Here is a 22091-nt window from a genome sequence, read left to right as displayed (position 1 = left end):
GGATTTTGCATGGCAGCATTGTGACTTACATTCAATGTTGGTATACCAAATAATTTCCTGAACTCAAAATGCTCCACATTTCTTTTCAAAATGTTTGTTTTGCACTAGGCTTCTAGTTTAAAAACAATCACAAAAGAAAATCAAAGTGGACAACGAAGTGAATTATGAAGCTGAAAATATTAGAATAAGACATGTAACATTGGGAAATGCTTATTGTGCTGGGGAAAAAGTTGTACATCATGCATTGCCTTTTTATCCTTTTTTACTTACACTAATAAACATGTACATGTGTATGTATGACTTAAATATACTTACTTTGTGCTAATAGAATTTCACATACAGTAGAACAGAGACTATTACAAATGTGTTTCATATTTCAATTTGTTTTCAAATATGAAAAAGGTGCTAAGCAGATTCTTTTAAACTATCTTTCAGTAATATTTGTCACTGAATTCTCTGTAGTAGGAGTCTCATGTAGTATTAATTCTTCATGGATACCTGAGACTGGAGAATATTTGTGTTTTTAAAATATATTCTGTTTCGATTTCCTGAGCATTAATAAGAGTGAAAGAAAAAAACATAATATGCAAGAAAGAGTTTAATAATAATTTTATAGTTGCAAATAAAATTCCGAAATCCATCATTAATGAGATTTTTTTTTTAAAAAAAGAAGCTGATATAGAGAAAAGAAAATCTTTTCCCAGGGCCTGACTGGTTAATCAAAAAAATCTCATACAGTCACAGAATGTGTTTCTAATAAAATAAAACTGGAAGGAATGAACACACAAACACACATATAAATTTGATTTAAGCAATGCAAAGTTGCCTGCATTGCAGATACATCCCTAGACTTTATTGGGTGCAGGGTTATTTGGGACATTTCAAATGTGTCTCCTATGTATATTTACATTATTCAGTGAAAATATACATTTCCTTTGATATCTTGGAGACCTCAGAGATTACTTTGGAGATCAAACTGATTTTCAGTTGAGAGAGTATGTAAAAGATAGTAGTACATTTAAATATTTCATAGTTATCTTCAGAAAGTTCTTGAGATTTACAGTGATAAATGCCTATCAAATACAAGAAAGTCTAACTTTAGAATCTGAATGGGAAGCACACATCTCAGCCTGACCTCCTTCAGATTCCCTGAACCTTGCTCAAAAGAGAAAAATGATCATAAATGAATTGTACTCCTTTTTTATGATTGCATCTTTTTCCAGATCCATTACTGAAAGATATTTAAAAATATATTTGTGTGATGCAGTGATTTCTTTCTTCATTTTCTGAAGGAGGTCAAAGCATTCATCGCATTCTTCAATTCAAGGTACTTCTAAAGGATTCACTAGAACTTTGGAACCATTAAGTGCATGCTACTAAGTTTGAATTCCTAAGCATTTTGGTAGGTTGTGTTGATGCAAGATATTTATTGACAGGGATAGCTAGAATATTATAGATAAATTAGTCTGCATGATCAGTGGGATAGAGATGTAAAACCAGAAGCAGATACCTAAAGAAATATCATCATCATCATTGTCATAATCATGATGTTTCCTTCAGTGTTAAGGTGGTCAGTCAAACCAATAAGTATTCTGCCAAAGTGTTCAGGTTCTCTGTGTCGTTCTCACCTGTAGCTGAGTGTCACTTTTGCTCATCCTATCAGATCAAATTAGATACTTCTGTTTTGGTGTAATCAGTATGTAAAGGGGAAAAAAGAGAGATGATGCTTTCTTTAGAGCGCTTTCGTATGTATTTAATTTTTGGAGGATTGTTTTTAATGATTCTGGCAATTATACTATCCAAAGAAAGAAGAATTGCAAAAAGTCCCTATCACGAATAGTAATTGCTGGAGAGTGGTGCTGAAAAGACAGTTCCCTTCCTCCGCCGTCTCTTAAAAAGGGAAGCAAAGCGAGGAGCCGCGTTTCTGGTTCACCTTGGAGTCCTAGCAGGGGCCAGCTGATGAGTCGCTTGATTAAAGCAGCAATGAGTCCTGCCTTTGCTGGGAGTCCATTCTGTTGATGCACTTTCCATCCCCCATGTTTTTGTGATGATTTTTGTCTGCCTGATGCTAAAGTGTCTCATCTATTTTGCACAAGGACAGAAGATAGGTTTCCTAGCAGCAGGTGGGGGTTGTTTTTATTGCGTTCGGAGCTGGCAGTCAAGGGCGCTGGAATGGACACCTGAAGATGGACGGAAAAGCCACACAAGGAGGAATGCTTTGTTTGATATGGACACACAAGAAGTCTGGAGGCAGCTGAGAAAGGACAAAGAGCGGCTGGAACGTGAAGAAAAATCTTTCTCTCCGTCATTAAGGTATTGAGATGGATGTGAAAATAGGGGAGGGGGGAGCGACCATCATAGGATGTTTCTGTTAATCAACTGACAAATAAAATCTGGTGAGGATGTTGGCAATAGGAATCTGCTGCTAAGGTTACATCAAGATTGGTCCTGTTTAGGGTGTGCCCACAGATCGACTTGCTGGGGAGGGGCGTAAAGACTGTTTTTGTCACCAGTCAAGCTCCGGTGTCTTCTGGAGGTGTTTTTTTTTTTTAAATTAGAAGATGGGCAGATGGCAACTTGAACTCAAGAATTCCAAAAACGAAATATGAGTAAGGTTGACCAAGCTGACGGCTGCTAAAGGGAAATAGCGTTTTAGCTCTGACTGTATTGGAATGGGTGGGCGGGCGCACGTTTATAGGAAGAGTCCAGACCATCATTGGAACAGGAAGGAGAGGAGGAGACAGGGATGAGGGAAAGAAGCCACCTGGCAATAAGCTAAATAAGGATGCTTTTGCAGGAGTGTGAGGACCCTGCGCTGAATTTTGCCCAGGACAATAGCTATTAGGAGTGCCAGGTTTGTTCCTGAGTCGTTGTAGAGCAACTTTATCGCTGCTGAGGTCCAATAACCTGCCTGCTATCCTCACTTTGGAAAGAACTTTGAAGGGGCAAATTAGGAGATGCGGTAAGGACAAGAGTGTAGAACGGAAAGATAAGGGAAAGGGGAAACGAAGATTCCAGAGTGGGACGATTTCTCTGATGTGCGAGACCGTGGGTAGAAGCTGGAGCCGGCTTCCAAAGGATGTGTCTAGGTTGAAAGAGGGCTCCCAGTGCTATGAGTCTGGGATTGTTCCTGTTCCTGGGTTGGGCACTTCCTTTAAAAGATCCCTTCCCTTTCCCCATAGGACGCATTGGGAGAAGATTCCTTTCTCCTCCCGCACCCGCTGGATTCCTTGGCACTTAGTAGTCTATTGTCTTTCCACAGGCGGCCTTAGAATAAGCGCCTTGCACATTGCCTGTCTCTTCTCTCCTTCTCGCCCGCAGTCATGTCTGAGCCACAGAAATGGGGAAGCTCGAGGATAACGAGAGGGTGATCGTCAATGTCGGGGGTACCAGACACGAGACCTACCGGAGCACCCTGAAAACGCTGCCGGGCACCCGACTGGCTCTGCTCGCCTGCCAGTCCCTAGGCGACTCCCCTGGCGGCGGAGAGGAGCACTATCAGCCGCCACTTCTGCCCGCCCCGAACCCGCTCCCCAACCCTGGAGGCGGCGGCGGCGGCACCCTGGATACTGTGGGCGGGAGCGGCTGGAGTTCGCGCCCCAATGGCGGTGGCGTCACACGTGGCGGGAGCGGCGCGTGCTGCGAATTCTTCTTCGACCGCCACCCGGGGGTCTTCGCCTACGTGCTCAACTACTACCGCACCGGGAAGTTGCATTGCCCCGCCGACGTGTGCGGGCCGCTTTTCGAGGAAGAGCTGGCTTTCTGGGGCATCGACGAGACCGACGTGGAGCCCTGCTGTTGGATGACCTACAGGCAGCATCGCGACGCTGAGGAGGCGCTGGACATCTTCGAGGCGCCCGACTTAATCACCGGCGAGCCGCCTGGCGACCCCGACGACTACGAGTTAGCCGCCAAGCGCTTGGGCGTCGAGGACATGGGTGCTATGGGCGCCTCCTCGTCTTCCTCTGCTAACGGGTCCCCTCTTGATGGGAACGGCGGCCGCTGGAAGAAGCTCCAACCGCGCATATGGGCGCTCTTCGAGGACCCCTATTCTTCCCGCGCCGCCAGGGTAAGCGAGAAGAGCCGGGGGAAGGAGGGAGAGCGCACCTAGACAGAGAGTAGGAAGCGCTCCTAATCTCTGAAAGGCCCCTGCTAAACCATCCTACAAGTGTCCAAAAGAATCTCCTGAAGGAAGTAGAGTTCCAACTTTTACTGTCTTTATTTTATATATCACTGTCACAACCACCATAAGAAGCACTTTAGTGTAATTTTCCCCAATGTGGTTTCTGCCCATAATCTAGCCAGTTTGGAGAAGACTGCCTCCCCCCTCCACCATTTTATGTAAGGCAGATCAATGATTATAATGGTGATTGGATGTTGCATTGGCACAGGTAAGTTTCTTGCCAGCATATAGATCTCAGGTAAACAAGCTCCTGCCATGTACATTAGCCTCATATATCTGTGGTTATAAGAGCTGAAATAGTGATATACTAATATTACACAAAATAGGCCTGGATGCATGAGGGTGCTCCAGGGATGGTTATGAACATTATTTTGATACCCAGATGTTGCACAATACCTGTCCTATTGTATTAAGTGAGTATGAAATTAGAAGGTTGTCATACAAAAGGAGAGTAACCAAGGTCCCATTCCCTTATTGAAGACTAACTATAATCAAGTACATTGCACAAAAGTCCAAATTCTTACATCTGTATATTTGTCATGATTGTTTCCCTAATAGCTCAGATTGGTGTATGTTATTTTGTATCAATAGATTGTCTGTTCAATTTCTTTAAAAATGATGACAGTGGTTGGAGATAGGAATATATTAGATATAAGTCTCGATTTCTCTTGTGTGTGAAAGAGGTGGCACCTATTCAGGAAATGGCTTAGTTTTCTAGTATCTTGAAAATCATGTGTGTAAAAGAGAACATTGTTTATAAGAGATACTGTGGGAAAAGTCTTAACAATAAAAACTGGCACGAAGCTATGTAATATCTCACTTATTATTGATTAAATAACAAAGTTGTAAAACTTCAAAAGACTCTATAGGCCTATCCACTGAAGTAAGCCTAAATGAGAATAAAGTGTCAAGTATTTAACAAGCAGCATTATCTGATTTCCCCCCACTCCTGCCCATCTAGCAGTTCGAAAGCATGCAAATGTGAGTAGATTAATAGGTACCACTTTGGTGGGAAGGTAACAGTGCTCCCTGCATCTCTGGCATATAGCCATGCTCGCCATTTGATCACAGAAAATGTTTTTTGACAACGCTTGCTCCCTTGGCCAAGAAACGAGATGAGCACCACCCTAGAGTAGGACACAACTGGACAGGAAAACCTTTGCCTTTACTGCAACAAAACCTTTGATCCTTAATAGAATACTAGAGGTATAAGTCCCAGCAAAAACGAATGAGTTACATCTACGCAGAACTGATCTGAAATCCTGTAGAATAGCTACGTCAGGGAAATAGAACAGAATGGGTAATTTATACCTTATAGACCTGTACTTACAACTGGCTAACACACTTTTGAATAAACATCCAATGATAAAAATGCAAATATGCCAAATAAACTAACAATTTATGAATCACAACAAAGTGGCAAGGTTTTTCTTGAGTTATATGAAATACCGGTAAGTGCTTCCTCATCTGAAACGATCCACAGAAAGCTAGAGAAACATTCTGCATTACCCTCTGCCTATAAGTGGGATCTCAGTGTGAAGAGATATATGTTTGTTCAGATGCATTAAAGCAGGGCTTTTCAACTTTTTCACCCATTGTACCACTTTTAGGATATGGCAACATCCGAGTACCACTAGTCGCCTAGCAAGGTGTCAAAAACTTGATGACCAAAAAAAAAAAGGAAAAAAACTGATAAAGTACAGGTAGTCCTCGACTTACAACAGTTCGCTTAGTGACTGTTCGAAGTTACAATGGCACTGAAAGAAAGTTCCCCCAAGCCACAGCCGAGCAAGACAACTGCCTGCACACCCGGCGGCGCTCTTCCTCCTGTCCGAGGTTTTCATTGTTGTGAGCATTTCTGTTGAGGATTGGCAGTGTGGGTGGGGGATGTTTGGTTTTTATTCCCCTCTGCTGGGTGGTTGCAGCAGGTTTTGGTCACTTTACATGACTCTGGGACACTGTTACCGTCATAAATGTGAATCAGTTGCCAAGCATCTGAATGTAAACCACAAGACCCTGGAGATGCTGCAACATTCCAGCTGATCGGTGCTTCTTCTGGGCTCAGCAGAAGTGCCAGGATCAGCACCGAGCTCCACCTGGAGCCTGGCGCTGATCCTGGCACTTCCACTGAACCTTGACAGTCCCAAAGAAGCACTGATCTTGGCGCTTCCGCTGAGTCCCGACAGCCCTGCAGCTCCAGCCATCTCTCGCTCAGGCTTGTGCGGTGCTGCCACCGGTTCAGCTCATTCCCCTCCCCCACTACCACTTTTCTAGGATGGTTGTGTACCACCTGCCAGGTGCCAATGTACCACAGGTGGTATCTATACCACTGATTAAAAAGCCCTGCATTAAAGTGTTGAATCCTGATGTGCAGTCTGAAAATAATAGCCACTATTTTAGATGATTTAATAGATGAAAAGTTTCATGGAAAGAAAATGCTACCTGAAGAAATCTATTTAGAGGCAGTTTATTTTGAATATTAATTATTGAGCCGCAAATGACAATGAAGGATTTTTCTAAGAACAAGAAATCAAAAGAATATGACTTGGTATTGAACATTATTTTAAATTAATTCAATTTCAGAAAGTGTTGCACGGAGGAAAAAGCCATGAAAAACAAAATGTGACCTAACACTTGCAGCTGATTGTTTAATTGGATAAACTGATATTGAAGGTTATAAAAGTCCCTGGTAATGTTATAATAGTTAAGCAGTTTTTACTTAAATTACAAGAATTACTTTTGTAATTAAGCAAAAAAAAATTAAACTAATTTCACTTCCATTTTATTGTCATAGTCAGCTAGGTAGTGTTATTTCCAAAGTGAAAACTTCAACTGATACATCTGTTTCATTTGTTTTTTCACTATATTGTTCCAGTTGGGACTGTGAACTTTAGTAGCCTCATCTCTCTACCTTATAATGGAGAGATGGATTGTGGATGTATGTAAACTAACTGACTATAGGAAAAGACCCTCACTGGGAAGGGCCGTTGAAGTTTTAGTTATATTAAAAGCTACCACTTATCTAAAAGACCTCTAATATTTTATTGATATGGTAAATTTGTTCCAAGCTCACTTGCTTTAAGCATAAGCAATAGGTGCATAAAAGAACTGTGATGTAGCACAAGCCTAATCACCCATCTTCCATTTCATCTTAAGCTTTCTTTCAGGTAACCTGTTTGTTCTTCTTAGCTATGGCTGCATATGACCAGCCAGCATATCCTACATATGAAAGGAAGATCTATTTACATTGAGCTATTGACTTGGGAGGATGAGTAGAAGGGAGAATACAAAGAAATCCCAGTGGTTTCACTAAATCTCATCTCACCAACTTGCCTGCTGCATTTTTCTGGTACTGTAAAATAATTTTCTTTCAAAAAATGTATGAACTTCACTGTAGAGACACAGGTTGTAGAATGAGCAGGTCCTGTTTTTTAACTATGGTTAGGATGGCTGCAGTGGTGGGATTCAAATATGTGAACAACCGGTTCTCTGTGTGGATGCCGCTTCTGGAAGTCCATTCTGGGCCTGGGCCACAAAAAATTACCGTAGCTACCGGTTCTGCCGAACTGGTGCGAACCGGCTGAATCCCACCACTGGATGGCTGATGACCTACTGCAGTGACCTAAGTCTAAAGTGTTATAAAGTTTATGTGTACATATATATATGTGAATGTGAATGTGTACACATATACATATACATACATACATATACACACCATAGTATGATATGAATAGAACTTTCAGATTACTAAAGTATACTTTTCAAAAATACCATATATACATAAGAAATAGATATGTGTGGCTATCAAATTTGATATCTGGTGACTATATGGACACATACATTGTTTTCTTGGTAATAATACAATTTAGAAACAATATAGAATATATTCCCATTGGCTTTTTGGAGGATATAGTTCAGTTTTCCATCCTAGTCTACATTCTTAAAAATCCCAGGAAATGATCCATCTAAAGCTAAGTTGCAGGTATAAAGTCAACTATGTTATTTTCTAACGTGTATATAATATAATAGCTCGGAAAGAAGCTATTATATTGCTGTCTATTAGAATGATAAATAAAATAGTTCAACAATATTATGAGAAAGAAAGAAGTATACTTTTTAAAAAATGCATATGAATCTCACTAAAAGTACATGATAATTGAATTTTTTAGAAGTTTGATAATCCCAATCAGTGTTATGTGTTGATTGAAGTGGGATTGTGCCTAATTCAAAGTAGACTTTTGATTGGGAGTTGCTCAGAGTTGGTTGGAAGATGGGAAGCTGTATAAATTTTTAAATGAATACATATCATTCATCTCTAACTAACAATTTCCAGAAATCCTGGCTTATAATTTCTACCATTCAAAGATAAAAAGATGTGAAAATTACTAAACTGGGAAGGGTTGGTTGATATAGTTCTTGCTCCTCCATGATAAAAAGCTGAGTTTCTTATTTATCAGGAACTGTATTTTATAAATATGTTTTTATTATATACAGACATATCTTTACATTTCTAAGAAATATGATGTCCAGGTCCTGTTTTCATATAATGTATTTTTGTTTCAGCCTTGGTTTAATTTCTAGATCCACAAAGATTCCTATATTATTATTAATCTTAAATGCATTTACTGGAGAATAAATAGTAAACTTAGAGGGATGTAGTTTTGAATAAGCAGACTTAAATTGCTATTTATATTGACATAAATATTTATGAGAGTCAGTTTAATGTATGGTTACAGCACTAACCTAGAGACCTGGAAACTCATGGGGGACCATGAGTTCTAGTCCTGCCTTAGGCACAAAACCAGTTAGGCAATCTTGGGCCAGTCTAAGTCCTTGGAAGCAGGAAATACAAACCTCTTCAGAAAAACTGTAAAAAATTGTATGTATTTATTCAGACTTCTGCCAGATATCAACAATGACTTGTAGGCATCAAAAAAAATTCTATTGGATAAGCCCTTGATTCACAAAATAATTTGTAATATAATTTCTATTAAATGTAAAAGAAAGGAACATGTAATTACAGTATATTAGAATTTTAGAATTTCCTTTTTCCTGCTTTTGAATGTGACATTGACCTTAGACTTTTCAAAAAATTTCTATGTAGCTACAGTCATCTATATGAGATCTCCTTCACTTAGTCTATATGATTGGTATTTTCTTTTCTAAAGCAATCACAAAGGAAGGGAATGAACATCTTGAATCCCATGAAATTCATTGACTAGTGCTACATTTGTCAGAGACAGATAATACTATTATGTTCATGTGATCAGTTAGATTCACCTCAAACAGAGGTGATTTTAAATAGCAATCAAGCAATATATTTCAACTGAATCTAAATAAAACAAATAATTAAGCTCCATATTTCATACCTAGTATTTAAAATATTAAATGTTTTTCTTTAAAAAAACACACAATTGCAATTAACTATTTATAATGAATAGCAAAGTATTTTGGATCAGGGGGTCTGAAGATCAATGTATGAAGGCAGTTGATCCTCATGGATTAACATTTTGACTGGATGTGGGTGAAGAGTAAGCAATTGCTATAGAAAAAAGGAGGACTGACTACTAATTTTAGACTTCCCATGACTCATGCTCTTGCTTCATATTTATTAAAGATAGTTGCTTTCATTTTGTATCAAAAGTAGTTTCTGATGGTATCTTTTCTGTCCCAAACACTTTACTCTATGCCAGGGGTGTCAAACTGCCAGCCCATGGGCCGGATGCATCATGGCAAAACTGTGCCCACCCCATTGCCAGCAATGGAAAAAAAGTCATGATACGTCGCAACACATCACATGATGTTGCAGGTTTGACACCCCTGCTCTATGCCATAGCTATAATTTGGAAGATTTTCTTTTAATTTATGGCATTCTTATGAAACTTTAATATTGAAGATGTTAATGGCCAGTGTAATCAGGCAGAAATTAAAAAGCATAAGGTTAAGCTAGCATTTTCAAAATAGATAATTCTAATTTGTTATAATAATTTCAGTTTGGCCAACTCAGTAGACTTCTTTTTCTTTAGTCTATAGTATATGGTTATTTAGACTAAGATTTCATCAAAAAGAATTGTTTGAATTCCTTGATGATAGTGATTGCCCTTTTTTCCATATTTTGCAGCTAGACAAAATCTTTTCTGAAATGTGAGATCCAAAGTTGTATGTAGCATTCTTAGTGGTCTTGTACTACAGATTTATACAACAACTTTACAATATCAATAATTTTACTTTCAAATTCTTTTCTCTAATAAACACAAAACTAAATTTGTCTTGTCATAGCAGTCATTTGTCACTGTCATGCACTTTGTCACAGTTTGAAAAGATCCTTTAGGAACTTTTTCATTGTAATCATTGGTTGCCTCACTTTTCATCCTTTTTGTTAACTTATAGACTGAATAACAGAGAGCAAAGGATTATCTATATCAAAAAGTTGCTTCAGTTGATATTGTAGTCTTATCTGGTAATCTGCATTTCCAAGTCCTGCTTCCAGGAATATCTACAGATTCTTCTTGAAGGTTAGGGTACAAAGTCTCCATGGCAAGTAATTTCTTTAATTCCTTGATCCAGAAGCACTAACACAATGCTTCCATGTAAATGACATTCATCCTAAAGGTCATTATCAACCCTCACAACTGCATTCAAGAATAAGTTGAAGCCATGTCTAACCTTCCCAGCTTTTGATATTAGAGAAATGCAGCTGATTGTCATTAGATACTTCCTTGATTCAGCTGAGTATAAGAAGAGTACAACCATACTTGCAAGATTCTGTTATAGCCACTCTCAAAAAAAGTAGTCTTAGTCCAGGGGTGTCAAACTGCCCACCCATGGGCTGGATGTGTCATGCTGAAACCATGCCCACCCCATTGCTGGTAATGGAAAAAAAGTCGCGATATGTCGCAACATGTAACATGACGTTGCGAGTTTGACACCCCTGTCTTAGTCTCTTGTGGAGTTGATTGTTCATCTAATCTTTTAGGTGGAATAACCAAGTTGCATTCCCCCGTCTCCAATTCCAGTAAAGTTATTCTATCAGGCAGGCCCAAGCTATTTTATATCTAGATTAGAATCCAGATAAAATGGATCTGAATAAAACATGTCTTCAAAAAACACTAGAAACTTTATATTCAACAAGTTTTAAATAGTGATTACACATATTTTCTAGTAGAAAATGGTTTTGAAACTGTTCCTAGGAAATGAATTTAGACACATTTATTTATTCATTTTACGTATTATGAAATACAAGTTTAATATACTTGTTAAGAAAACAATTTCATCAGCGCAGACTATCAACTTTCAGTCACACTATTTGACAAAGACTGTTCTTTAGAGTCTGTAGCATGAAAGGACTATTATTATATACAACAATGGCAATACAAAATATTTATTATGGGTCTTATTATGTTATATTCATATTTTCCAGAGCTGGTATAAATTAAAGTTGAGAGATTCTTTTAACATTTTTTTGAAATAGCTTGAAAGAAAGCAATCAGAAGGCCGGCTCTTTGTTGTTGTTACAGAGATGGAGAGAATGAGATTCCTTACTGCCCAGCATCTGCATTTTCTGTATCTTTGGCTCAACTGTCTAATGCTCCTCTTGTTGCCATGGAAACACATCAGCTTCTGGCTTGTTTTCATCAAAAATAGCATCCTTCTGCCATTTATTAGCCTTAGAAAATATTTCCCATTATTTTGCCATGAATGTTTTGTGGATTATCTACAATGTCATTTCAAACAATCAATGTATACAAATGTACATGCATATATCCATATTCAAATATGCTATAATAATCCAGAGAAACACTTCAAAATCATGATTCAGTCATAGTTTGCTTAAGTCTGTCTGGAACAAAAGTTGGCTTTAAATGTTCATATATGTATGTTAATGTATGTATGTATGTATGTATGTATGTATGTATGTATGATCCCTAATTATCCCTAATTATGCTAAAAATGTGAATCCTGGGTAAATCCATATCATAAAAATAAAATAGTCCGAGCACCAGGATAATATTAAAACAAAAACTGTTTAATATAAAAGCTAAAGCTGAGCTTTTATCGGCCAGCACTACAAACATCATCAGAGCGTAATGCAAGATTGCTGGGAGTCCTTTTTATACTGCCGGGCAGCTCTGCGCCTGGCTGTTTGATCTAGTTATTGGTCCATCCGTTTTCTCTACTTATCACTATTGCAGCATCCCCATGGTATGGAATCCAAATTCAAACACTTGGCATCAGAGTCATATTTATGAGAATTGCAGTGTCCTGTGGTTATGTGATCACCTTTTGCATCTACATGGAGGGAAGTGTGTAGTGGGGTGCCCCAAGGCCCTGTTCTGGGCCCAGTGCTCTTCAACATCTTCAGCAATGATTTGGACGAGGGGATAGATGGGGAATTCATCAAATTTGTGGATGACACCAAGCTGGCAGGAATAGCCAACACTCCAGAAGACAGGCTTAAGATCCAGGAGGACCTGGACACACTTGAACACTGGGTGCTATCTAACAAAATGAAATTCAGTGGTGAAAAAAGTAAGGTTCTACATTTAGGCAAGAAAAACCAAATGTACAGGTTATAGGGGGTACCTTGCTCAATAGTAGTAACTGTGAGAGGGATCTCGGAGTCCTAGTGGACAATCACTTAAATATGAGCCAGCAGTGTGTTGCAGCTGCCAAAAAAGCCAACATAGCGCTGGGCTGCATTAACAGAGGGATAGACTCAAGATCACGTGAAGTATTAATACCACTTTACAATGCCTTGGTAAGGCCACACTTGGAATACTGCATTCAGTTTTGGTCACCACAAAATAAAAAAGATGCTGAGACTCTAGAAAGAGTACAGAGAAGAGCAACAAAGATGATTAGGGGACTGGAGGCTAAAACACATAAGGAATGGTTGCTGGAATTGGGTATGTCTAGTTTAACGAAGAGAAGGATGAGGGGGGACATGATAGCAATGTTTCAATATCTCAGGGGCTGCCACAAAGAAGAGGGAGTCAAGCTATTTTCCAAGGCACCTGAAGGCAGGACAAGAAGCAACGGATGGAAACTGATCAAGGAGAGAAGAAACTTAGAACTAAGGTGAAACTTCCTGACAGTTAGAACAATTAACCAATGGAACAACCTGCCTCCAGAAGCGGTGAATGCTCCAACAGTGGAAGTTTTTAAGAAGAGACTGGACAGCCATTTGTCCGAAATGGTGCAGGGTTCCTGCCTGAGCACGGGGTTGGACTAGATGACTTCCAAGGTCCCTTCCAACTTTATTATTATTATTATTATTATTATTATTATTATTATTATTATTATTATTATTATTGTTATTATGGATCATCGCACAGTCAGCCAGATGTTCAGACTGGATTTGGCATTTTGTCTACCTATCGAGTCCTTCCCAAGGACCTGGGATAGGCAGATGTGGATGTTTGATGGTATTACAGATATCGTCGCAGGATGGAAGCAGTTCCTAATAAGGCTGCCTTTTGCAATTGACTAATAGCGAATTTGTCAATGCCAATGGTGTTCAAGTGGTGCTCCAGTTGTTTTGGGATTGCACCCAAGGAGCCTATGACTATTGGTACTACCCTTGTTTGCTTTTGCCACAGTCTTTCTATTTCTATTTGTAGGTCTTTGTATTTTGTTATCTTCTCCAGTTCTTTCTCTTCTATTCTGCTGTCTCCAGGCACTGCCACGTCCACTATCCAGACTTTTTTGTCTTTCTTATCGACAATTGTTAAGTCTGGGGTGTTATGTTGCAGGTGCTTGTCTGTTTGAATTCTGAAGTCCCAGAGCAGTTTAATTTTATCATTTTCTATGACTTTCTCTATTTTATGATCCCACCAGTTTTTGCTTACAGGCAAATGATATTTTTTGCAGATCTTCCAATGCACCATTGTTGCTACTTTGTCATGCCGCTGCTTGTAGTCAGTCTGTGCAATCTTCTTGCAACAGCTTACCAGGTGGTCCACTGTTTCTTCAGCTTCTTTGCATAGGCGGCACTTACTGTCTGTTGCTGTCTTCTCAATTTTGACTTTATATGCATTTGTCCTTAAGGCTTGGTCTTGGGCAGCCAGAATTAGTCCCTCGGTCTCTTTCTTCATTTTCCTGCTCTTAGCCATTGCCAGGTCTTATTATTATCTGCTTTCCCAGCTATTTTTTTCACGTATTGGCCATGTAGTGCTTTGTCTTCCCATGCCTCTATTCTGTTGTTGTTGTTGTTGTTGTTGTTGTTAGTTCTAGGTTGCTCCTCTCTTTGGTTAGTTTCCACCCGTTGCTTCTTGTCCTGCCTTCAGGCGCTTTGGAAAATAGCTTGACTCCCTCTTCTTTGTGGCAACCCCTGAGATATTGGAACACTTCTATCATGTCACCCCTAGTCCTTCTCTTCGTTAAACTAGACATACGCAATTCCAGCAACCGTTTCTTATATGTTTTAGCCTCCAGTTCCCTAATCATCTTTGTTGCTCTTCTCTGTACTCTTTCTAGAGCAGGACTTTTCAACCAGTGGTACGGATACCACCTATGGTACATTGACACCTGGCAGGTGATACGCGACCATCCTAGAAAAGTGGTAGCCGGGGAGGGGAATGAGCTGAACCAGTGGCAGCACCGCACAAGCCTGAGCGAGAGATGGCTGGAGCTGCAGGGCTGTCAGGACTCAGCGGAAGCGCCAGGATCAGCACTTCTTTGGGACTGTCAAGGCTCAGTGGAAGTGCCAGGATCAATGCCAGGCTCCAGCTGGAGCTCGGCGCTGATCCTGGCGCTTCTGCTGAGCCCAGAAGCACCGATCAGCTGGAATGTTGCAGCATCTCCAGGGTCTTGTGATTTACATTCAGATGCTTGGCAACTGATTCATATTTATGATGGTCACAGTGTCCCATGGTCATGTAAAGTGACCAAAACCTGCTGCAACCACTGAGCAGACAGGAATAAAAACCAAACATCCCCCACCCCACCCCCGCTGCCAATCCTCAACAGAAATGCTCCCAACAATGAAAACGCCGGACAGGAAGAAGAGCGCCACCGGGTGTGCAGGCAGTTGTCTTGCTCGGCTGTGGCTTGGGGGGCACTTTTTTCAGTTCCATTGTAACTTTGAACAGTCACTAAGCGAACTGTTGTAAGTCAAGGACTACCTGTACTTTATCAGTTTTTTCCTTTTTTGGGGGGGGGTCATCAAGTTTTTGACACCTTGCTAGGCAACTAGTGGTACTCGGATGTTGCCATATCCTAAAAGTGGTACAATGGGTGAAAAGGTTGAAAAGCCCTGTTCTAGAGTCTCAACATCTTTTTTACATTGTGGTGACCAAAACTGGATGCAGTATTCCAAGTGTGGCCTTACCAAGGTATTGTAAAGTGGTGTTAATACTTCACGTGATCTTGATTCTATCCCTCTGTTAATGCAGCCTAGCACTGTGTTGGCTTTTTTGGCAACTGCAGCACACTACTGGCTCATATTTAAATGATTGTCCACTAGGAAAAAATTAAAATTTCATTTTGTTAGATAGCGCCCAGTGTTCAAGTCTGTCCAGATCCTCCTATATCCTAAGCCTGTCTTTTGGAGTGTTGGCTATTCCTGCCAGCTTAGTGTCGTCTGCAAATCTGATGAGTTCCTCATCTATCCCCTTGTCCAGATCATTGATGAAGATGTTGAAGAGCACTGGGTCCAGAACAGAGCCGTAGGGCACCCCACTACACACTTCCCTCCATGTAGATGTGGTTCCATTGAGGACCACACACTGAGTATGGCTGGTCAGCCAGCTAAGGATCCATCTGGTGATGATGCTGTCTAACCCGCATTTTTCTATCTTATCAAGTAGTAGGTTGTGATCTACTTTGTCAAATGCCTTACTGAACTCCAAGTAAATTATATCCACAGCATTCCTCTGGTCCATTAATTTTGTCACTTGGTCAAAGAATGCAATAAGATTTGTCTGGCATGATCTGTTTTTGGCTTTTAGTAATGACTTTGTTTGCCTGTAGGTGTTTGCTGATTTGCTGTTTGATTATCTTTTCCAGAATCTTCCCAGGTATTGAGGTCAGGCTGATAGGTCTGTAATTTCCTGGGTCTTTTTCCCCCCTTTTTTGAAGATGGGAACTACATCAGCTCTTTTCCAGTCCTCTGGTAGTTCCCCAGTGCTCCAGGATCTTCAAACAATATAGTTCAGTGGTTCTGAGATCACATTTGCCAGTTCCTTGAGAACCTTGGGGTGTAATCCATCTGGTCCTGGTGATTTGAACTCATCTAGGCTGGACAGGTGTTCACTTACCATTTTCTTGCCTATCTTAACTTGTATTTCTATTTTGTTTTTTATGGCACTATTTTTGATAGGTTGGTCTGTTTTTTCCCTTTGTGTAAAGACAGATGCGAAAAATGAGTTAAATAGTTCTGCTTTCTCCCTGCTGCTTGTCACCTTCTTGCCACTTTCACCCACTAATGGACCAATCATTTCCTTCACTTTTTTCTTGTTTTTTACATATTGAAAGAAGCTTTTTTTGTTATTTTTGAGTTTGGTTGCAAGCCTTAGTTCATTTTGAGCCTTAGCTTTCCTCACTTCATCTTTGCAGGCTTGGGCTATTTGCTGATATTCTGACTTAGTTATGTGTCCCTCTTTCCACTTTCTATATTTGTCCTTTTTATCTTTCAATTGATCAGAGAGTTCTTTATGCAGCCATGCTGGTTTCTTTTGAGAGCTGTTATTTTTCCTCTTTGTTGGTATTGTGCTAGACTGGGCCTTTATTATCTCACTTTTCAAAATTTCCCAAGCCTCTTGAGTTGTTTTCCCCTGGAGGATTCTCATCCATGGAATCCTTCCCAAACCCTCTCTAAGTTTATTGAAATTAGCTCTCTTGAAGTCCAAGACTCTAGTTTGACTATGTTCTATTGTTTGTGCTTGCATAATGTTGAATTCCAATATTGCATGATCACTTCCTCCCAAGGTTCAACACCTTCTATCATTTCATCTCTGTTAGTGAGAATTAGGTCCAAAATGGCTAATCCCCTAGTTCCCTTCTCTACTTTTTGGGAGACAAAGTTGTCTGCTAGGTTTGTCAGGAATCTGTTTTATCTTCCACTTGATGCAGAGTTTGTCTCCCAGTTGATGTCAGGGTAGTTAAAGTCCCCCATTACTATTGTGATGTGCTTCCTACATACCTTAGTTAGCTGACTAGCAAAAAGTTCATCTATTTCCTGTGTTTGGTTAGGTGGCCTATAGTATACACCTATGGCAATGTCGTTTCCCCCCCTTTTATATTGACCCATATGCATTCAGGACAGTTTTCATCATTGTTGTGCTCTATTTCTGTAGAGATGTAGTTATTTCTTATATAGAGAGCAACTCCACCTCCTCTTTTATTTGGTCTGTTTCTTTTAAATAATTTAAATCCCTCTAGCTGTGTGTTCCATTTGTGGGTTTCATCCCACCATGTTTCCATAATGGCAACAATATCATATCTGCCCTCATTAATCTGAATTTCTAGTTCACCCTGTTTGCTGTTCATACTCTGTGTATTTTTGTATAGACACTTGAGTCCTTTATGACTGACCCTGTGTTTACTTCCTACATAACCTGTGTGGTGCCTGAGTTCCCCTAATGTCTTACCACCTATTTGGTTAGTGCACTTTGTGTGGCACTTGCTATTAAGAGCTTGATTTTGCTTGACAGCAAGGTTGATGTTCTTGTCCACACACACATCTATGTTACATGTGCTGATAGCCCTCTACTTTTTAGATTGCCAGGGACAGGGATGTTCTGTATCAGTTAGCTCACTGTCCCCACTGTTTAGTTTAAATATTCCTCCAGAAAATCTGTGAATTTATAGCCGAGTAATTCAGTCCCTTTCTTTGATGGATGCAAACCATCTCTTTTATACATTTTTTCATTGGACCAGCTGCTGACATCGTGACTAATATATCCAAAGCCTTCCCCTTTACTCCACTCCTTTAGCCACATATTGAATTGTGCTATATGCTGGCCTTTTCCATTTTGGTCCTTATACACTGGTAAGACCTCTGAAAAAATAAGCCTACAACCTATTTTGCTAAGTTCCTGCCCCAGGCTCTGGAAGTCATTCTGCACAGTGAGTACATCTTTTGGGGACAGATCGTTAGTGCCAAGATGTACAATAGCCTCCACATCACAGTCCTTGCTGGCATTCTTGATTATTTTACAAATACGCTTCTGGTCCCTACTGGCAGTAGCACCTGGAAGACACCTGACCTCATTCAAAACCTCTGTGTCCTTTCCTAAATTTATATCCCTTATAATTGAATCACCAACCAGAAGGTGGCTTCTCTTTTTGGGTGCCTTTCTGTTCTTGCATGACTGATGTGTAATACCTGATTCGCACTTCTCCCTGTCGAAAACAAGTTCTTCATCTCGGACCAAGATCCCTTGCTTATTTGAATTATCATCACAAATACCTTTACCTATCTCCTTAATGTCCCTATTAAGGTCAGCAAGGGTATCTGTTGTGCAGGGACACAGCAAAAACTTTGTGTTTATGGTTCACAGCTCTCACCCTGCCAGATCCCACGGTTCTCCACCCTGCCCTTCTCCTGCAGGATCTTTGTGGTAGAGGGGGCTGATAGCTTGGAGGCTCAGTGGAGTAGAAGGGCTGAATTGGACACCTAATTTCTGCCTGAAAAGCAGAGATTACAGACCCTAGATAAATAATCTGTCCTTGTAGACTAGTGATTTGTTTACAGATAGGACAGTTTCCAAGATTGAAAAGGGCACTGCGAAAGACAGCTGGAAAACAAGTGTTGCACTGAAGTATGCCTGACATTCTTAGATACAAGGAATCACAGACGTACTTGCCCTAAATGTACTGCTGCTGTTTGATTTTTGGTTTTATATATAGCAAGTACTGGGAAATTTAAATGCAATAGATCCAATCAGCAAGGCCCCAGCTACTTTTAGAGCTGAACCCCCTCCCCACTCACAGTTATAGCAAGCACTGGGAAGTTTAAATGCAATAGATCCAATGAGCAAGGTCCCAGCTACTTTTAGAGCTGAACCCCTGCCCCACTCACAGTTATAGCAAGCATTGGGAAGTTTAAATGCAATAGATCCAATCAGCAAGGCCCCAGCTACTTTTTCTTTATACAGGAACATTTTGATTTGTAGAATGGTTTGAAATAAGCTTATTTGTCCTAAAGCTGTCCTGTAAAGATAATAGTTAATGCTCAGTGTGTGAATGATTACATTACATTATACTTCATCAGGTAAAAGCTGCTATTTGTTAAATGAATAAAAATATAAAAAATCAAATTTAATTCTGTAGAACTACAGATAACAGAATAACATCCTTTATAAAGCATTAAAGTTTTACTTTATCACAAGTCACATTGCCTTCAATAATACATGTAGCGGTTTGAATGAGTCATATGTGTGACAACTTCTTATTGTTACTTCTAGACTTCTTATTTTTTGAGAAGAAAAGTCCACAGCTTTGAAATGTGATTATATGAACTTTTCTTCTTAAATGAACTTTTTTCTTCAAAGAGCATAGCTTTAGCACTAAGTGACCTTATAGGACTTAACAGCATCAGAAAAATACTGATAAATTGAAGGAGCATGAATATTCCATTGCAGTGATCATTTAGCTGTTTTTTGTATAGTTTCTTATATTAGTCTATGGAGTTTTAATTACATAGTGCAATTCCCAACTGAGAAATAGCTTTAAAATTCCAAGCTATAATAGAGAAAATAATATAAGCAGAAATAGAACATGGAGCATGCACTGACAATATTTAAATTGGGGCCTTGACAACTTATCTGTCAGGATAGACCTTAAACTATTATACAAGCCTTTTTTGTGAGAAAGTTTTCCTTATATTTAAATTCAATCTAGATCGGGGGTGTCAAGCTGCCAGGCCACAGGCCGGATGCGTCATGGCAAAACTGTACCCACCCCATTGCCAGCAATGGAAAAAAAGTCACGATACGTCACGACATGTCACTTCGAGTTTGACTCCCCTTATCTAGATAATTGCACTTTATACTGATTTTTTAAAAAAATATATTTTATTGGTTTTATAGTTTTAACAAAAAGTGTTTAAGACACACCGTGGTGTTTGGGTAAACAAAGATTCCAACATAAAATTACACAATAACAGCTCAACTTAATACATTCACTATCGTCTCTCTATTTCCCTCAAGTAACATAGTAAATTTAATATATTTCATTTCTATCCTAAATTTCTATTACTACTAAACCTGTTTATTAAAACTTTAAATCAATTTCAATTACCATAATCAGATAGTGTTTTACATCAACATATTATCACTTCAAATACCTCTTGCAAATATATTCAAGTTCTTAATCCCTCTCATCCCTTTTTTATCACCAATCTTATTTATTTCTTCTTCCAATAATAACTAGTTTAGTTAATGAAAACAATATTATCATATCTTATCAAATCGTATTATTATACACAAACATCTCTTAAGTAATTAAACATTACACATGTATATAGTTATAGTTTTCTTACTTCTACATCTAAATCATTATCCTTAACCTTTCAGCCAATAAGTCCATTTTTGTTACTTATAGTAGTCTTTGATTTAATTCATTTCCATTCATTAAAGAAACCAAATTCCATCCAATTAATTATCATACCATATCAAGACGTATTATTATATGCAAAAATCTCCTAATTAATTAAGCATTTCAAAATTCCAGTCTAAATAAATCTATTATTCCAAGGAATGCATTCTTAGTCTCTATAAAGCCAAGTTTCTTTTTTCACTCCACATTTAACTTTCATATTTCCATATCAAATTTCCATAAAACAAAAAAAGTCATCAAACTAAATTAAACACACATAAATATAATTGTAGATTTCTTACTTCTAAATCTAAATCATTATCCTTAAAACAATCCATAGAACCAACATTGCCTTTTAATCCATTAAACAGTTTTTACTAATTTAAAGACTCATGTATATAATTGCATTTTTCCATTCTAGATCATTATCCTTAAAACAATCCATGAAGTCAACATTGCCTTTTACTCCATTAAAGATTTTTAAATTTGTTTTTCAATCTAATTCTGGGTTTCTTTCTATGCCACACAGGCTTCCATAAAAACGCTTCCCTTTCCAATAAGTCCATTCTCAATGCTTGTAATAATCTTTGAGCAAATGTACATCCCTTTCTCTGCAGTAAACAACTTTTTTCTCTTTCAACCAATAGATCACTTCTTATTGCTTGTAGTAGTCTTTGAGAAAGTGTAAATCTCTTCCTCTGCAGTAAATGTCTTTTTCTGTTCTCTTTGCAATATAGTTGCTTTGTATTTTGAAGTCTTAGTCTTTGCTTCTTCTGGTTCTCTAAGTTTCTGAAGAGGGAATTGTCAGATGAAATAAATTCCACTTCTATCTCTGTAGATTCCTCTTCTGATACATTTTGATTTATGACATGATCAGTTGTAACCTGGGCATCAGTTTGAGCAAATGTAGTAGAGTTTCTGGATCTTAATTCTAAAGTACAGTTTTTAAATGTAGCACAAATTTCTGCAGTGGCCTCATAAATCTTTTCCAATGTAAGTACACAGTTCAGTTGTATCTGAGGTTTCTCAATTTTAATACTCTTAAAAGGAAATCTCTTTTTCTTTTTTGTAGAGGCTTTGTTTAATGTAAAAACACCCACCCCCACAGCATTACAGGTGCACAGCTTATCTTTAATGTTTGAAGTTCATAAAAAAGAGTAAGCACCACGGAGGCACTAAAAGCTTAGATGTTTTCTGACTTATGGTCTGAAGCGACAGGGTGATCGGCCATTTTACTGGCCGATCTTCTTCTCCGTTGGCCCTCAGAGATTCGTCCGGACAGCTGGAGGAGCCACCGCTCCTCTTCAGATGGACCGCAGCCTCCTCGACAGAAGTCACACCCTCCAGGGCGACTTTGGACCCGTATAAG

At 39.1% G+C, this 22091-nt stretch overlaps 1 protein-coding gene across 9 annotated transcripts in view; it reads left to right on the top strand.

Moving 5' to 3' along the window:
- Positions 1-1745: 1745 nt before the first annotated feature.
- Positions 1746-22091, top strand: part of KCNC2 (potassium voltage-gated channel subfamily C member 2) — a 78447-nt gene continuing 58101 nt past the window's right edge. For 4 of the 9 annotated variants that reach the window (XR_005556564.1, XR_005556563.1, XM_039342306.1 and 1 more), the window contains exons 1-2: positions 1746-2313; positions 3322-4069. Coding sequence is in view for 5 of the 9 variants with exons in the window: in XM_039342306.1 (XP_039198240.1) it covers positions 3341-4069 (729 nt within the window). In the remaining 4 variants the exon portion in view is untranslated. Of the gene's footprint in view, positions 2314-2373; positions 2963-3321; positions 4070-22091 lie in introns of those variants that run through there. The other 5 variants (XR_005556566.1, XR_005556565.1, XM_039342308.1 and 2 more) reach the window with 3 other exon arrangements.

The sequence above is a fragment of the Crotalus tigris genome, unplaced genomic scaffold (assembly GCF_016545835.1).
Source record: "Crotalus tigris isolate CLP2741 ecotype Arizona unplaced genomic scaffold, ASM1654583v1 scf7180000017785.2122318, whole genome shotgun sequence".
NCBI lineage: Eukaryota > Metazoa > Chordata > Lepidosauria > Squamata > Viperidae > Crotalus > Crotalus tigris.
Note: the sequence above shows the minus strand (reverse complement) of the source record. Positions and strands in the feature narration are given on the sequence as shown.